At 31.6% G+C, this 19,349-nt stretch overlaps 1 protein-coding gene and 1 long non-coding RNA gene across 2 annotated transcripts; one reads left to right on the top strand and one right to left on the bottom strand.

Moving 5' to 3' along the window:
* Nucleotides 1-4,276: 4,276 nt before the first annotated feature.
* Nucleotides 4,277-6,927, top strand: LOC112001964 (expansin-A23). The gene is given in 3 exon segments (XM_024034143.2): nucleotides 4,277-4,436; nucleotides 6,315-6,644; nucleotides 6,647-6,927. Coding segments are annotated over 3 exon segments (771 nt in total).
* Nucleotides 6,928-10,436: 3,509 nt separating this feature from the next.
* LOC136068887 (uncharacterized) lies at nucleotides 10,437-12,741 on the bottom strand. Its single transcript, XR_010630192.1, has 3 exons — nucleotides 11,806-12,741; nucleotides 11,163-11,440; nucleotides 10,437-10,479 (listed from the first exon to the last, which is right to left on the bottom strand). It is a non-coding gene; the product is annotated as an uncharacterized LOC136068887 (long non-coding RNA).
* Nucleotides 12,742-19,349: the final 6,608 nt, after the last annotated feature.

Below are 19,349 nucleotides of genomic sequence, written 5' to 3' on the forward strand. Positions count from 1 at the left end.
AAGAGTAGTGGGATGTATAACATATTTCGTAGAGACCCAGAATCTTTAAGCTTGGGAGTTGAAAGGAAGGAGGAGGATCGAGCTCGATTTCGCCGCTTAATTCCAGAGACACTAATGTTTTGCAATGAAAAACGGCATGGGGCAGCTCGAAAAGTTGTTTACTCTCAATATGGAGATCGAGTTGCCGGAGATTACGCGATATGGCGGTGTCGATCCATTTGTCAAAATGGGAAGAGTCACAAGGAGAATGCCATGAGAGGGTGAAATTTGAGAGGATGGGTGTCGTGTGCTGAGCTAAAACACTGTAGAGTATGCGTAGAGGCGAAACACTGTGACCTCTGATGGATGTATCGTGGAGATCGATTTTTGGGACGAGAGTCCAGAGTGGCTTCCACCTGCTCGACAAAATGCTTGTTACGATGGATTCGTTGGTTGGAAGAAAACAAAGGATGTGGCAAAGAAGAGAGTCCGGTAGATTGCTGATTCTGTCAATACTGCCAACCGCTGTGTCTTTGTCCGGAGAGAATTTCATTCTCTTGCATTTTGACACCGATTGATTAGCAGCTGAATCGGCCATCCAGGTGCCGCAACAAGGTTAGGGTTTGTAGAGAATTGAATTGGAGTTTGGATTTGGACTTCACAGCGTAGATTGAAGTAAACAATCTGAACTAAACCGTTCAATCTTTTTTATAAGCCTTTCTAAGCCACACCCACATCCAACTTACCGAATGGGCAGATGCTGTTTGATTTGTGGTTTTTTATAATTATTTTCAAATTTTTTATCAGGTTATTCTATTATTTTAGGGTCGTAAATAAACTAAACAGATAATAAATAGCTTAGGCTTAATTCGATAAAAAATTCTATTTAATTTTTGTATATAAACTAGTTAAGCTTGAGTTTTAAGGTCCGTTTGGATAGAACTTATTTTGCTAAAACTAAAAACTAAAAATACTGTACTAAATAATTTTTAAATGTATAAATAGTAATGTGCGACTCAGTTTTAATAAAAAAGTTACTGAAAAGTGAGATTTGTGGGTCCCGTACACTGTTCACGGGACCCACAAAACTGATAAAAGGGTTGAAAAGTCAACAATTGCCGGCTACTGTTCACATGAAGAGTAGCCATTGTCCCCTAAACGAGTGTGCAGCAGCAGGGGGAAAAAAAAAGGTGAAGTAGCGTAAACGCAAACGCAAAAGTTGAATCCAAACCCAGCCTTAATTTTAGGTTTGTTTAGTAAATGATTTGAGCCAAAGTAAAAAGTAAAAAATTAAAAAAAAAAAAATGTTCATGAATAAGCTCGTGAACAATAAGACTCGATAAAAAACAAGTCAAGCTTAGGCTAATTTATGAGTTTGGTAATAAGACTGATATGAACTTGAAAATTAAACTAATATTTTACTACGGTTTTAATTAATTGGGGTTTGGAGCCACATGGTTAAATCAAATAAGCTTTACAATGTACTTATATTGTATCTCAAGCTCAAAAAGTTTGATATTGAGCTTAAGCTTGTGCTCAACTTGACTAATAAATCAAGTCAAACCAAACCGAACCCAAGCTTTTGGACCATCTGACAAGCTCAAGCTCAAGCTCAAATAGAGTTTGAAAGCTTAGTTCAAGCTCAAGCCAAACTTAAACGTTTTATATTTGTTGTTGAGCCGAATTGAAACATTCAATGCTCAACAAAGCTCGATTCATTTATAAACCTATTTATTTATTTTTTAAATGTAATTTACATATTAAAAAAAAATTAGAAGATATGCTGGTCATAGTCTGTTATGAGTACATTGTTAATACGTGATGGAATATCCTCTATTCATACTGAAAACCAATAACATGTCTAGCATGTCTACCTAATTTTTTATTTTTATTTTTTAGAATCATGTTCTCGTATAGATATAGATATATATATATATATATATATAAAAATAACCGCTCAATCTTTTTTATAAGCCTTTCTAAGCCACACCCACATCCAACTTACCGAATGGGCAGATGCTGTTTGATTTGTGGTTTTTTTTAATTATTTTCAATTTTTTTATCAGGTTATTCTATTATTTTAGGGTCGTAAATAAACTAAACAGATAATAAATAGCTTAGGTTTAATTCGATAAAAAATTCTATTTAATTTTTGTATATAAACTAGTTAAGCTTGAGCCTTAAGATCCGTTTGGATAAAACTTATTTTGCTGAAATTGAAAACTAAAAATACTGTACAAAATAATATTTAAATGTGTGAATAGTACTGTGGGACCCAGTTTTAATGAAAAAATTGCTGAAAAGTGAGATTTGTGGGTCCCTGCATTGTTCAGGGACCCACGAAACTGATAAAAGGACTGAAAAGTCAACAATTGCCGGCTTCTGTTCATATGAAGAGTAGCCGTTGTCCCCTAAACGAGTGCGCAGCAACAGGGGGAAAAAAAGGTGAAGCAGCGTAAACGCAAACGCAAAAGTTGAATCCAAACCCAGCCTTAATTTTAGGTTTGTCTAATAAATGATTTGAGCCAAAGTAAAAAGTAAAAAAAAAAATAATAAATGTTCATGAATAAGCTCGTGAACAATAAGACTCGATAAAAAACAAGTAAGCTTAGGCTAATTTATGAGCTTGGTAATAAGACTGATATGAACTTGAAAATTAAACTAATATTTTACTACGGTTTTAATTAATGGGGTTTGGAGCCACATGGTTAAATCAAATAAGCTTTACAATGTACTTATATTGTATCTCAAGCTCAAAAAGTTTGATATTGAGCTTAAGCTTGTGCTCAACTTGACTAATAAATCAAGTCAAACCAAACCGAACCCAAGCTTTTGGACCATTTGACAAGCTCAAGCTCAAGCTCAAATAGAGTTTGAAAGCTTAGTTCAAGCTCAAGCCAAACTTGAACATTTTATATTTGTTGTTGAGCCGAATTGAAACATTCAATGCTCAACAAAGCTCGATTCATTTATAAACCTATTTATTTATTTTTTAAATGTAATTTATATATTAAAAAAAAATTAGAAGATATGCTAGTCATAGTCTATTATGAGTACATTGTTAATATGTGATGGAATATCCTCTATTCATACTGAAAACCAATAACATGTCTAGCATGTCTACCTAATTTTTTTTTTTTTTTAGAATCATGTTCTCGTATAGATATATATATATATATATATATAATATAGATAGATATGTTTTTTTTTTTTTGATAATTCGATAATTGGGGTTTGGGAAATTTGAACTCTAAATGTCTTTGTTGGAAACACCAAAAAGTGCCAATAAGTTGAGGTACAAGGCTCTTGCCTATATGCTATATCTATAGAGGATAAAGTTTGGCTATAGACTTTTTAATAGTCAATGGCTACAACTCCACTTAATATATTTTATTGGATGAGAACTTTTTCAAATCTATCATTTGTTTACATTTTCTTTCTATATCTTCCGTGTTGCAAAATTTTCAGAAGACCAAAAATCAATAACTATGTTATAAATCAAATGTGCAAAGTTAAAGTTTTCGCATGTCAAATTATACATAAAAAATAAGTTTATAGATCGAATAGTAAATAACATCTGATTGGCACGAAATTTGACGTGTGTGTTAAAAACATAAAGAACATGCAATCCAACTATTAAATTTTTAAAATATATAATTAGGACAATTTTTTTAGTAGGAGTTGTAGCCAAACTTTGTCCATATGTATATTCTTCTTTAAACAAAAATTTTCCATATAAATATATGATAAGTGAAAATCAGACTAAAAATACAAAAAAAACTTCACGTGTATATATTTGCCAAATTTTTGTGGTGTAATGGTAATTCTCCTTTATCTTTTCCTTTCCTCCTTTAATTTTTTACCATTTTTGGCTCTCTACTTCTCTTATATATTTGCCAAATTTGTGCATTGCAATGTAAATTCTCTTTTTATTTCCTCCTTTAATTTTTTTTACCATTTTTGGCTCTCGACTAGCCTGATTGGAGAGGCTTTAAAGAGTATACCTCTTCTCTCAACAATAAATAAATAAATAAATTCCTTTCATTAATTATTTTTTAAGTCAGAAAGTCAATGTTATTAATTTCCATTAATTATTTTTTCTCAGTCATAAATTCCTTATTTTAATTCTTATGATTGTTGAGTTGTATGGCTATAAGAATTAATGTCATATTATTTTTAAACTTTATTTGTTTCCCTTCATACCTATAATTACCAGCTTCTTGTCCTTGCTTAACAAATAACAATGCAGTAGTCTCTTCCTCTTTCTCTTTCTATTTCTCTTTAGCAGTCAATAGTCATGGCTAGGTCTCAAAATTTGTTTACATGCATAATATTCATGATTCTTTTTATGATAGCCATGGCCAGGAGAAGCAGCATTGCTGGCGAGAAAATAAACAGTAATTGGTTTGATGCGCATGCAACATCCTATGGTGACATGCGTGGTGGAGCAACCATGCGTAAGTATAATCACTCTGTCATAACTAAAGGTAGAAGGAATTTAGCTATAAGCCTAAAATTTTTTAATAGTAGTGTACAATTTTAATATATAGGAGTAATTATACTCCCATTCTATGCCTTGAGTTTTGGGGGGATAACGCTCCACCCCAAACTTGAAGGAGAAAAATATTTTCCTCCATTGACTATCGTTTAACCAAATTTTGTTAAATTAATGTTAAAAATGTGTAATAATCTACCTTTTGAATACGGGCATATTTTCCAATAAAAAAATTGACTCCGAAAGTTTCAAACTCATTTTTCAACAATAAAACCGTAACCGCTTAAGCAGCATGTTTTACCTCATAATTTTGATGCAAAGCGCCACTAAGGTGTGACTAAAAAAAATCAAGACTCATCACCCTTTTTTTTTTCTTTTTTTTTTGTGAATGTGTTTTTTGGGAGGAGATTGTTAAGATATATTTAGAGAGCAATACATACACACACATGAAAATAATAACATTTTACTAAATAAGGTTAAAATGCGAACAAACCTTAGCATAATAAGATAGTAAGCACCTATGTCTTGCAATTCAAATTTGAATAATATAGCTGAATATGTAGCACAATCTTTAATTTAAGTCGAATTGTTTGCATACACCAAATTGTATTGAGTTTATAATATGATCTTTTTATTGTTTAAACTTAGATAAAGAGAATCTTATAAAAATTTGGAATAGTTCATTAATAAAATTAGTGGAAGGGAAGAGTATTACTTTCTTCAAACTAGGGAGGGGTGTGTTTTTTCCCTTCAGGTTTAGGATGAAGTCTCAATTTCAAAACCTCAAGGGAGGGAAGTGTAATTACTCATAATATTTGTTTTGTGTTTCTTGTGAGTTGTAACAAAGTCTTAGACTTCTAGTTTCTTTTACTGCCACTTACTAACTCTCCATAATTGTTTTTGACATTATAAATAACTTTGCCCCATGCACATGTATAAATACATTTAAAAAATAAACATAATTAGACACATATTAAATTTTTACACTAGTTAAACACTATCGATGGTCATTCTTAGATATTGTCCACTCTTAAAAAATATTAATTGGTAGAACATGCAAGTTGTTCAATTTTTTTTTTTTTTTTTTGTTAATTTCAGAAATTTTTTTTTTTAATACTTCTTAACTTAATTTTTGTTAAGGTGATGCAAAAAATTTATTTTATGTGTGAATTTTCAAATAACATATGTACAACCAATTTTATGAACATGGTATAATTTTTCATTGAAATTTGGATTTGAAATAATTATAATTTTTTGTACAAAAATCTGGATTTGTTTTAAATAGATTAGAAGTGGTTTCAAATGCAATCTAAATAGAATGGGCTAGAAGTAGTTTTAAATGTATTTAAATAGGTTGAAAGTATTATTGTATTACACATTCTAAGTTTTACATATAAGAAATTTTGATTAAGTCCTTTTATATGAATCTACATGTAAGCATACACGATACAAAGTGAGAGATCGAATGACTTCTCGGACAAATTGAAGCTCATTTAAAAGATAGAGACATTTGCTTTCAAATTAGTAGCCAAGTTAAAGAACATTTAGCACAAAATGGGAGCTCAATTGGAATCTAATGGATTCTTGATGAAACTTTCTCTTAGCTTTCATTTTAATATAATATGTAAGATTTCATTGTTGGAACCAAAAGTCATGTTAATTTTTTCTTTGATAAATTTCAAATTTTGTCATTAACCTTTGTGATATTTGTTTTATAATTGCTCTTGCACTTTAAAATGTTTTATTTTAATCTCCGTATATATTTTCAAATTTTTTTCATAAAGTTCTTTACAAGCATCAAATGGGTAAAAAAAAAATGTTGACGGGCTATGACTGACAGGGGGAGCTTGTGGGTATGGTAATCTTTTTGAACAAGGTTATGGCCTCGCGACAACAGCCCTAAGCACTGCACTCTTCAAGAATGGAGGCACTTGTGGTGCTTGTTTTGAGATCATATGTGTCAATGATCCACATTGGTGCATACGAAATACTGCCATAATCGTCACCGCCACCAATTTATGCCCTCCTAGCAATCACCCTAGTGCAAACTGGTGCAACCCCCCACTTCGACACTTTGACTTGTCCATGCCCATGTTCACAAGACTTGCATATTATAGAGCTGGGATCATCCCTATTAAGTATCGCCGAGTCCGATGCAAAAAGCATGGGGGGTTAGGTTTCAAATATTGGGAAATCCATATTTTTTGCTTGTATTGTTGTACAATGTTGGAGGTGCTGGTGATGTTTCTAATGTCAAAATTAAGGGCTCTCGTACTTATTGGATTCAAATGTCGCGTAACTGGGGCCAAAATTGGCAGACTGGCACACCATTGGTAGGGCAAAGCTTGTCATTCCTAGTGACTACTAGTGATAGAAAAACGTTGAAGTTTGTGGATGTTGCACCTCGTAATTGGCAATTTGGCCAAAATTATCAGGCCAATATTAATTTTTAAAAGTTTACTACCATATTGCCCTTCAGCATTATTAGTTAATTTCTAAGCTTGTAATACTATTTATGGGAAAATGAAAAATTGGTAATGTTTTCTAAATTCATTAGCATTGCCATTTATAGTGAATTATCCATAAATTAAGTAAATAAAGATGTATGTCTTTGATTTTTGGTATTGTGGACGTAGATCTAGTGACTCACGTCAAATTCATGGGCCAGAGGATTTGTTAGTTTAATGGGAAGGAGAAATCCACAATGGGAAGATTAAGTTGATAGCTTAAGACAAGAAAAGATTGAATCATGCGTTTATATATGAAGAAATGATGTTCCCGTGGTACAAAATGGCTTTCTAAAGGAAGAATACAAGTGAAAATTCTAGCTCTCTTTCTTTCTCTTGTTCTAGCTCAAGTCCTTTCTTTTTCTCTGGATCCCCTCTCTTGTTACTCTCTTCCTCGTTTTATAGTTATACCCCTTCATCCTCTAGTTATCTTGCTCTTAGCTAGATTTGGAGGATACTTGTCCTATCAGTGTCTTGCCCTGCCACTTCTTAATCATTTAAAAAAATAAAAAATAAAATTTGGAGTGTTTCTATTATTTACATCAGTCATTTGGCATTTAATGTGGCTAACATTAGGTGAGAGGAGCTCATTAATGCAAAGGTGACTTGTACATTGGGCACTGCATTTTCTTCGATGTGTTCCTTGGGAGAGAAGTGAACGATGGGTAGCCCCATGCTAAAAGGAAGGTTGCTCCTCAGATAGTCTTCGAGTCCTTGGGAATGAAGGATTCCTGGGATTACGTTGGTAATGAGCCCTGATGAGCCTCGGGGAAAGTGGGTACCACGGGTTACCTTGGTCATGGGCTCAAATGTCCTTTTCCAGTCAGATGTCCCTCTTATCTCTTGTTGGACTCCAGGTCGAGTCCATTCCTCAAATCTACTTCTCAGGTTGATTTAGGCCCCCCCTCCTCTTTCAAATTAAAATTTAGTCAAATTGAAATATATTTGTATATTTAGAGTGTGGAAAACTTTCAATACATGTTTATATGTTTAGTTATAGAAAATGTGTATTTTTTTTTTTTTTTTAATTGCATACACATATATAATATACAAATATGTTACGCATATTTTTTTAACTATGAAAAATTGATATCACTCTTACGGATGTAGTAACTTTTTATATATACATAAATATAGATATAATATTCATTACAGAATAACGTTTATAAGGATGCAAGATACGTTTCTCAAAAAAAGAAAAAGAAAAAGAAAAAGAAAAAGATACAATTTTTAGATTTTACAGTTCATAAGAGCACGTTTGGTACACTATAATGATACGTATTACAAGGAATACATTAAGTTGGAATGTAATAAGTATTACTATTCATTAGTTTAGTGATCATTTAGGAATAGAATCATGAATATGCATCCACAATTTAGTAGAGTATAAAAAGAATGTGTAATTAAATAATTTTTAAGTCAAATTTCTTAAAATACACTTATTTTAGGGTGTTCAAAATAGAGCTAATAATTAACAAAAAGAAAATTTTATTTTCTTTCCTTTTGAAGATGTGGCAACTAATGACTTTTTAGGAATTTTTTTTAAAAAGTTATTACATAAGGTGAAGGAATAGATATTCAATACTTTTGATAAGTAATAGTTATTGCTCATTTTGAAGAATAACTATTCATAAGAAATAACTATTCATTGTAATAAAAACATAACTAAACAACCGAATAGTTATGCCATATGAATATCTATTATATTACAGTGTCTATTACAGTCTACCAAATGTGCCATAGATTCATATACTATGTAACATGTATTGCATGCTAATTTAACTTTAATTTAACTTTGTAATAAAATTGTAGTTAAACCTATATTGGCAATAACAATCTCATCAAAAAGAAAAAATAATAATAGCAATGAAAATTTTATAATTAAAATTTCTAAAGACATTGGTAGACAATTTAATCCATAAATCTTTTATATATAAAAAAATTATTAATAATTTTTTTTTTTTGAGAAACTATTATTAATAAATTTGATTTTAGTTGGTACCTTCAAAATTAATTTGACCTTTGTTCCTTCTAAAAAAAAATTGACCTTATAAATTGGATAAATTATAAGCTCCTGAAGGATTTAATTAAGGATCCGAATATATGTTGATCCCTTCTATCAATGTTTGCAAGAGGAACCAACCAAGATTCATATGTCATATGAATATCTATTATATTACAGTGTCTATTACAGTCTACCAAACGTGCTCTAAATTCATATACTATGTAACATGTATTGCATGCTAATTTAACTTTAATTTAACTTTGTGATAAAATTGTAGTTAAACCTATATTGGCAATAACAATCTCATCAAAAAGAAAAAATAATAATAGCAATGAAAATTTTATAATTAAAATTTCTGAAGACATTGGTAGACAATTTAATCCATAGATCTTTTATATATAAAAAAAAAAAAAAATTATTAATAAATTTGAAAATTTTATAATTAAAATTTCTAAAGATATTGGTAGACAATTTAATCCATAAATCTTTTATATAAAAAAAAATTATTAATTTATTTTTTTTTTTTGAGAAACTATTATTAATAAATTTGATTTTAGTCGGTACCTTCAAAATTAATTTGACCTTTGTTCCTTCTAAAAAAAAATTGACCTTATAAATTGGATAAATTATAACGCTCCTGAAGGATTTAATTAAGGATCCGAATATATGTCGACTCCTTCTATCAATGTTTGCAAGAGGAACCAACCAAGATTCATATGCCATATGAATATCTATTATATTACAGTGTCTATTACAGTCTACCAAATGTGCTCTAGATTCATATACTATGTAACATGTATTGCATGCTAATTTAACTTTAATTTAACTTTGTGATAAAATTGTAGTTAAACCTATATTGGCAATAACAATCTCATCAAAAAGAAAAAATAATAATAGCAATGAAAATTTTATAATTAAAATTTCTGAAGACATTGGTAGACAATTTAATCCATAGATCTTTTATATAAAAAAAAAAAAAATTATTAATAAATTTGATTTTAGTCGGTACCTTCAAAATTAATTTGACCTTTGTTCCTTCTAAAAAAAAAATTGACCTTATAAATTGGATAAATTATAACGCTCCTGAAGGATTTAATTAAGGATCCGAATATACGTTGACCCCTTCTATCAATGTTTGCAAGAGGAACCAACCAAGCATTTTTTGGTGCCTTGATTGCATAGATGAAAGTTACAACACAAATTAACCAGCAGCCACTAGAGAATTCATTCATCCTCTACACTTACCACATCATAACTCGTCTCCCTCTCTTCTCCTCAAGACAACCAGCCATGTCCACAGCCAAGATTTTGTGTTATATATATATATATACATATTGTCTCTCCTCCATTAGGCCATAGAATTGCTTCTATTTTGAAAACTTTTCCAATGTAAATCTTAGCTCAACATAAATACCTTTTTAAGTTCCAAGCACCATGTCCACTTAGAGATGCCACGTCAATAGAAGTTGCCACCAATTACACCAAAGAGTTCTCTGCAAGAGTATAAATATTAGTGAAGGTTGATTTTTTTTCTTTTCTTTTTGACATAGAAAAAGCTACATTTGATACAAAAAGAGTATTTCATTTTTTTATTTTATTTTTTATTTTAATGGTAAGTTACATGTGCACCTTGTGAGTCTTGAACCAAGAAACTTACCCTCCATCCTATTACTAAGGAAGAAGTAAGTGCCTTTTGAGCTAGAGTTACTTGGTTTTCTTTAGAAACTTACAAGTGTTTCTTTCAAAATATAATTACTGAGGTCACATTTTTTACAGTAACAATCAATTATTTTGCCGTTTTAGTTGTTACAGTTACGCAACAAATTGAGTGTGCCAGATTATAAAGTTTCAGCATACCAAGTGTTGGCAAAAGCTTATTTATGAATATTCCATTATCAAAATTTTAGCTTGATCAAAAACCAGCTATGGTTATCTTATAAAGGTTGAATGAACGTTGTGCATATTGGCTGTCACAAACTTAAAAACAATTTCTATTAATCAAGGAGATTAGAGGACTTTGGCTAATTGATCCACACTTTCTCTATTTCTCTCTCCATCACAAAATCAAAATAAGGTAAAAACAGAAAATGAAAAGATTATTAACAACCAAATATTAGTAATGTCACTTTCTCAACTAAACAGGGTCTACTACAAAGATAAAATATTTGTAACATACCTTCAATACTACCTATCTCAACTGTAAGTAGACATGTTGATGAATGCCTCGGGAATATTGAAAGTTTCTTGAGAACAATTTCCTTCGAATGTAGATCAGAAACTCTTATTGTCACAGTGTTCAAAACTCTTGCTTCCTTTAGAATATATTTTTATGAATTTGACTTCATGTTCCAATTCTTCAAATCCATTAAAATTAAAAGTTGTAAGGCGCGATGAAAGACAACCAGGACCATTGGGTGGATCCATCCAGCATAGCTGATTTTTATAGTAATAATCCTGATGACAACATACACGGTACAGTAGTAGATCATAACTCATTAATATAAGTTTAGGAAACATTAAATTAATTAACCACATATTTCGATTTTCTGATTAACTTAAATAACCTTATCAATAACAAGAACTTCTAAATTAGGAGCCACTACAAGCAAGGATTGTAGCACGTGCCAATTAGTTCGAGTAACTTTAAAGTTCAATCGGACTAAAATTTGGAACATGGAAGGATAAATAGAACCAAAGCCGATGCACTGCATTGCAAGATTATAAACATAATAACATCAAAAAGCTTAGTCCTAACAATACTCATCAACAAAAGAAGAAAGAAAAACATGCCAAAAGATAAAATGAGGTCTTACTCCTACCTCTTTGTCACCAGGAAATATTGAAAGGAACTTGGCGTTATTTAGTTCTTTAAGAAGCTTGAATACCCTATCTCCATAATAAAACTCAAACACCCGAACCCAATCGTTATCAGTGTGAACATCGATATGTGCTTCAACTAAGTGAGCTAGCTTTTCAAGGAAAACGAGGTTGCGCAAATCACCATAAAATCGAAAGTACTCGAGAACTGGGGCATATATCTCAACTTTGAAATCAGGGGGTTCCCCAGTTAAACATGATACAAGCTCAATATATAAACGTTTCAGAGTAGGTACATTTATTTTAAAATTGGTTGCATTGTCCGTATCATCTCTTAGCACTTTCAAATCTTCGAGGATCAGGCAAGCAGAGCAGAGGCTGGAGAAGGAGTTGAGGGATGTATAACAAATTTCGTAGAGACGCAGAATCTTCAAACTTGGGAGTTGAATCGAGCTTAATTTCACGACTTTTGCAATGAAAAACGGTATGGGGCAACTCGAAAAGTCGTCCACACTCAATTTGGAGATCGAGTTGTTGGACATTACGCGATATGGCTGTGTGGATCCATTTGTTGAGATGGGAAGATCGACAAGGAGAACGCCATGAGAGGGTGAAATTTTGGAGGATGGGTGCTGCGTGTTGAGCTAAAACACTGTACACTGTGTGGTCGCTAATGGAATTATCTTCGAGGTCGAGTTTTGGTATTAGAGTCCAGAGGGGCTTCTACCTGCTCGACAAAATGGTTGTGACGACGGCTTCATTGGTTGGAAGGAAAGAAAGAACGTGGCAAAGAAGAGAAGAGAGTCCGGTAGATTGCTGATTCTGTCAACCGAAGTGTCTTTGTCTGGAGAGTGTTCTTTCGTTTTGAGCTCGATTTGGCCATCCAAGTGCCGCAACAAGGTTGGTGGAGATGGTGCAGTGGAATATGCGCGTATGAGATGAAGGCTTGAATGTGATTAAACTCGAGTTCAGCGTGACAAAATTTATTTTAAAATTCAAACTACAACTTAGCTACGTCTGATTTGGTCAAAACTTAAGTTGTTTACATATAATTTAAAATTTGACATATTACTTATTTAAAGTTAATTCAATTAGAGTTAAGTGATCAATTTCTGCTAAAAATAGGGCTAAATATGTAATTTTACTCAACTTTTATGTCCCTCACTTCCAAAAACACAAAAAACATAAAAATACAATATCAAATTAGATCAAAAAGAATTTAGTAGAACATTTGCATCATTGGACAAGTAGAAAATTTAAATTTCATCAAACCTTTTCTCCAGAAAAAAAAAAGAAAAAAAGGCCAAACCTCATTTGGGTTAAGTGTTAAATTTTTAATTACAAGTAGGCCACTTAAATTTCGGCTAAACTATAGATAGATAAATTGTAGTTTTCTCTATTTTAAAATACCATGTCAAGCATCCAATTTGAAAGTGCTACACAACTAAATAACTTTTAATTTTTGTAAAAAAACTTTAAGTAGGAACTTTTCAATAATATATATATATATATATTTTTTTTTTCAAAAACTATATATTTGGCAAAAAAGGTGGATATATTACAAAATTAAATGAAAATTTTGAAACTAAAAACACACAAATTTAAAGCATGAACATCAGTTGGTGCAAAAATTCATTACATAAAAGTTGTACTTGGTTTCTATCTAATTATTAAAAGTATTTTCATTCACATGTGAAATTTTGAGCTTGAAAGAAATTGGAAAATGACTTAATTATATAAATAATTATTCAAATTTATATCTATATATATAATAATAAGTGAAGCAGAGAGAAAATCCAATTAGATTTCAATTGGATTCTCAATTTTGCGCCACTTGTCCTAACCAAAACTCAAAAAAAAAAAAAAAATTTAATTAGATTATAAATTTGATTCCAATTTTGTGTCATGTATCTTATCTAAATTTTCTAATTTTTGTGCCCAAATAAATGATGCATTAACATTTAACACGGAAGCCAAGAAAACCACAATGATAATGTTCATTAGCCTAAGTAAGAACATCTCACCTGCACACTTTTATGGAGATTATAAATTGGATTTCAATTTTGTGTCATGTATCTTATTTAAGTTTTCTAATTTTTGTACCCAAATAAATGATGCATTAACATTTAACATAGAAGCCAAGAAAACCACAATGATAATACTTATTGGCCTAAGCAAGAACATCTCACCTGCACACTTTTATGAGTGATCTCAATAGAGTCTGGAACTCTTCTAATCCCACAACTAAAACCAAGGAGTCCAACGAGAAAGACTATAAAAGTAAAACATCATTTCCTCCTAATTCTATATTGTCATCCCATGTCTCGTCCTCTCTCAACTTTTACCAACTAAATCCATACACTATCCTCTCCTCCTTACGGATTTCTCAGAGCAAGGCCGGGTTCAAACACAATATTCAATCCCACTCTTCCTTACTTCACACTCTCATACATTAGCGCTTCATTGGCGCCTCCAAGAAGATTTCGAGCTTAATGATCAATTCTTATTTTTTAATAGTTTTTAGTGTATCTGGATTAAGATTTTTTTAATTTGTTAAAAGTGGACAAAAATATAATCATATATATTATATTAAGTTGAAGTTCAATTTTAGAATTCAAATCGAATCAAATTAATTTCTAATTGTAGTTTAATTTTGTGCTATGTGTCCAATTTGATTTTTAAATGTTGGTGTTAAGTTACCTCCATTCATAATACTCAATGTGGAAACTGAATATACCAGGATAAACATCTTATCATCACAATTTTGCAAGATTATTGTTTTAATCATTTTCAGGTGTGGATTTTGAGATTAAGTTGCTCACAATTGGTGGGAGAAGATTGAAGCTTACAATTTGGGACAAAGGCAACTGCTGGAATTATTTTGAATTATAGTTTCATTTTAATCTTTGATTAATGATACTTTTGGAAGTGATAGTTTATGCTAACATGTAATCTTTCTCTTCTTTCAAGTTAGTCATTGCTTTTGGTGCATAAATAGATTGTACAGCTATTAACAATTGATGAAAGATATGTATATATAATTTTTAGTTAGGTGAACTTTTGGATTTTAATAGAAACATTTAACTTCGAATGTTGAAAAAACAAGAAAGTAAAATGTTCTGTAAATTTTAATTTTGTGAAACTGATTAATGTCAATTTGAAGTGTTAAAAGAGACAACAATATTGACTTCGGCTTGAAACATACTCAAAATAAACTCAAGGACAGCGTATTAAACATGTCTATAGGGGAAAAGTGCTATCTGATGGCATTTTCACTAAAAACTGTGAATTGCAACACACTTCTAATTCCAATACGCTATTCATGTCCAATTTTATTAGAAACTTTTGAAGAAAGTTCCATTAATGTTCTTTATATATTTTAAATAATAAAATGCAATATTCTCTTTTTTTATTCATTGTTTTATCTAATGCTATCCTATGTATGGTAAACAAAAAAAAAAAAAAGACCAATAGCATTACATAAATAATAAAATTCAATATATATTTTTCATTGTTTGATTTAATTCTATCATTTGTGTGATAAACCCAAAAAAACAAAAACAAAACAAAAACAAAAAATTGGCCAATAGCATCGTTACAATTAACCAGTCCCGTGCGGTAGCACGGGGTTACATACTAGTATATAATAATAGGTGAAGTAGAGAGAAACTCAAATTAGAATTCCTAATTAGAGTTCTAATTTTATGCCAAGTGTATAAATTTATCCTTCTAATTGTTCAATTCAAATTTGAAACTAGAATCCAATTTTGCTCTATTTGTCTAAATTTAAGTAGGGATAATGATGCATTAAAACCTAACACGAAAGCCAAAAAAAATATCAATAGTCAAGTTCATTCACCTAGGCAAGAACATCTCACTTGCACACTTCTAAGCACACTTTTATTGGTGGAATCAAAATAGAGTTTCATACTCTTCACTCTCTTAAATGTTCCCTCCCCTTTATCGGCCTCTCACACAATCTCAATCTATGTCTCTTTGTTTTGTGGGCTTTGTTGAATTTGTATTTTATTACTAATAGTAGATTTTCTGGTGTTATAGGCTTAACCATGTGATTTGTGAAAGGAGGATAATAGAGATCTCACTAGGCCTCTATGGCTTCCATAGTAACTCCACTGGTACTCCCCCCCCCCCCCCCCCCCCCCCCCCCCCCCCCCCCCCCCCCCCCCCCCCCCCCCCCCCCCCCCCCCCCCCCCCCCCCCCCCCCCCCCCCCCCCCCCCCCCCCCCCCCCCCCCCCCCCCCCCCCCCCCCCCCCCCCCCCCCCCCCCNCAAAGGATAGAGAGATACTTCCTTAGACAAACTTCGGTAGTCCATCATGTAAGTGTAACTCCTCTCTCTCTCTCTCTCTCTCTCTACTATCTATTACCCTTATTAGCGATTTTAAGAATAGAGATCAGATAGAGTTTGTTGATTGGCCATACAATACATACTCAAAGGAGGTTTTTTTTTTTTTTTTTTTTTTCCCCTCACTCAAATGGTCCATCATCTTATCCAATGACCTGCCATACAATTACAAACTAAGGTTTTTTTTTTTTTTCTCCCTATGAAAATTCCAGGCACCAACAACGATTGGAGGTTCAAAAGCATGGATTGATTTTTTTCAATATTATTGTCACTAAGGTTCATATGTCTCTCATTTTCTCATTTAGTTTTCATTCCCTTATTTGAAATAGTGATGGGTTTGTGTCAATTAATGATCTTTGCAACTTCGATGCTTTAGTTTTATTTATATTGAGGTAATATAATATTTGTGTGCGGGATTTGGCACTGCAATGGTAAAAGGGTGGTCAGTGACTCAAATTATTGGTGTCATAATATTGAAACTAGCAGAAATAGTGGACACTAATTCGCTCAGATATTAGTATGTGCTTTGAATTGGATTAATTGATGGACCATCCATTTTATTTCTATTCATAAATTTTTAATGGAATTGTTTTGGATAGCTAGAATGCTAAATTGAGTGGAAGATTGCAGTGCAAATCTATTTTATTTCATGCGAGTTTCAGAGCATTTTAGAACAATAAAACCATCATAATATTAGAACCATAATCATTAGTTGCGGCATCAGCAATAAAACTAGAAGTTTCAATTGGATTTGTCATGTGGTTTCACATTCAATTGTTCTTCTTCCATGTGTTCACAAAAAATTAACTAAAGGTATCCATGGTTGAATTGTTAACTAACAACTCCAACCCTTGTATAAGAATTTTGTTATGAAGCCTATTTGAATGCAAAATATCTAATAAAATGTTTGACATAAAGTACAGTACATGTTTCTAATGCATCTTCTAGCCACTCGATAATTTAAGTTAACAATGACAATGACACTGAAAGTGTCACTCAGGATGAATCTTCTATATCTAGCCACGTGATATATAGCTTATGCGCAATTGTATAATTCATTATATGTGAATAGTTTGTCTCTATTCAATTTAATTAATAGAAAATTGTCATCCAAAATTTAATCAAAGTCAAAGGTTTGTATTAATTTGCCATCAATAGAATGTCCTCTGTTCTTGATTTCATAAATGCCATAGTTAAAAGCATATGAAACTTGATATATGCGTTTTGTAATTTCAGACAGGCAAGTAATGTTGTGGACCTCTTGAGGATGATACAATCAATTTCTTTGACCTTTGAGACCCCAATGCTTTGAAGGTGAAATTTTCATAACTATGTGGGGTTACTTTGATTTGTTTGTGATTGTAAACAAATTTTTTGTTGAAGATTCATGGAGTTAATATTTTTAGCCACTGTAACACATAGGGGTTCAAATAAAAAATCATGTCAAAATCCAAGACTAGATTGTGATTTATATCCCCCCCCCCCTAAAAAAAAAAAAAATTGTGATTTATATAATATCAGTTTCGATCTCTCTCTCTCTCTCTCTCTCACAAGAAAACCTTGACACTATTTTTTGTTTGTTTGTTGTTGTTTTATATTTATTATTATTTAAATCTTTCATATTGATGGCAGGTTGTACATTTAGGTGATTAAGGTGTGAAAATTTCCATATTAAAGTATTGACGTTGATGAGGATAAAGAGATAAATGTGTAAAAAGACGAAGATGTGCTATCATGAAATCACTCAGTGAACATTTTTTCCAAGAATTTTTGAAGTTGATGAGGACATAGAGATAATTGATAAAATTCTTTAATGTTTTTTTCCCCTTTTTATCAGTATTGTTCAAATGTTGCCGTACATATGCACGAGTTATTTATTGTACAATACAAGTTTTACTATAATATGGTTTTAAATTTCAAATGTCTTATATACATGTGATTTCAAAAAACACGGAATAAAGCGTGAAAAGATGTGTCTTTCGCGTCTTCAGAGTTCATACTTTAAAAAATCAAATGTTGCACTTCTTTGCTCAAATGCAATGCTTAAGCCACCATTATACATTTAGTTTTTGAGTCCTATTACTCCTACACTTCTTATGTACAAATCCAAACGAATGTAACAACTCTCTATAGACTCCTTAAACCGTTGTTCCCTACCTAATTATTTTTCTTTCATTCTTTCTTTGTCTCTGTATCTCTCTCTTTCCCATTTTTCAACAAAAACCGCTCCTTTCATTGAAGGCAATCCTTCCATCCCAATGTATATCACACAAATAGAGATGGATGTTCTTCTAGGAAAAAAAAAAGTGATAATATTGCATTTCGTTTGCCAAATTTATAAAGTACAAGCTCTTATAGTATATTACTTTTTGTTGAAACATGCTGCTTATTTTATGGTTGTCTTTGTCTGATTTTTACGTAGGATAGTCCAAGGTTATTATATGGTTGATTGCAAAATGGAATTTATTGTTTCATATAATAGAAATTGGGTTATTTATTTGTGTAGAAACAAAGGTCAAAGAGCTATTTCTTCCAGAGCTTATCAGGCATGTGTAGATCTGTTAGTTTTTTCTAAGATTGATGGATAAATGATATTTTCCTAGGTGTATTTTTCCAGATAATTTTGATACTTGGCTAAATTGTGGTTTGAGTCCAAATAGTGCAATTGAAAGAGCAAAGGCTAGGCACTATTAAAAAATTGCAAACAACATCTCTCATGGTGTCTCACACATAATGAACATTGGTGGCCACATAGAGTCTAGGTTGGAAGTTTATTTTCAACTCCAAAAATTGATTTTTTTTTTTTTGGGTGGGTTTTCAGGTGTGATATAATTTGTATGGTGAAGTATGATTATGATTATGTAAAAACTGCTTGGGTTTAAATGGGGTTGGTGCGCATGGTTATTCCTTAGCATTGAACTTTGTCATAAATTAAGGGAAAAAGAAATCAACAATCTAGAATGTTAAAGTTTCTTTTGAGTTAGATGATTTTGATTATTCCAAAATGTGGTTTATTATGTCACAGCAAAGCAAGTGATGACTTTAGACAAGCTGTCGTTTCTCAATGTTGACGAGCTTGAGCTTTTACAAGAGTATGTTGATCATGATATTCATATTCAAGCTTAGAGCATTCATAGCAGATGTTCTAAAAATTATGCCATTTTACCACACCAAAAGCCTACT

The sequence above is a fragment of the Quercus suber genome, unplaced genomic scaffold (genome assembly GCF_002906115.3).
Source record: "Quercus suber isolate HL8 unplaced genomic scaffold, Cork oak 2.0 scaffold_140, whole genome shotgun sequence".
Lineage (NCBI taxonomy): Eukaryota > Viridiplantae > Streptophyta > Magnoliopsida > Fagales > Fagaceae > Quercus > Quercus suber.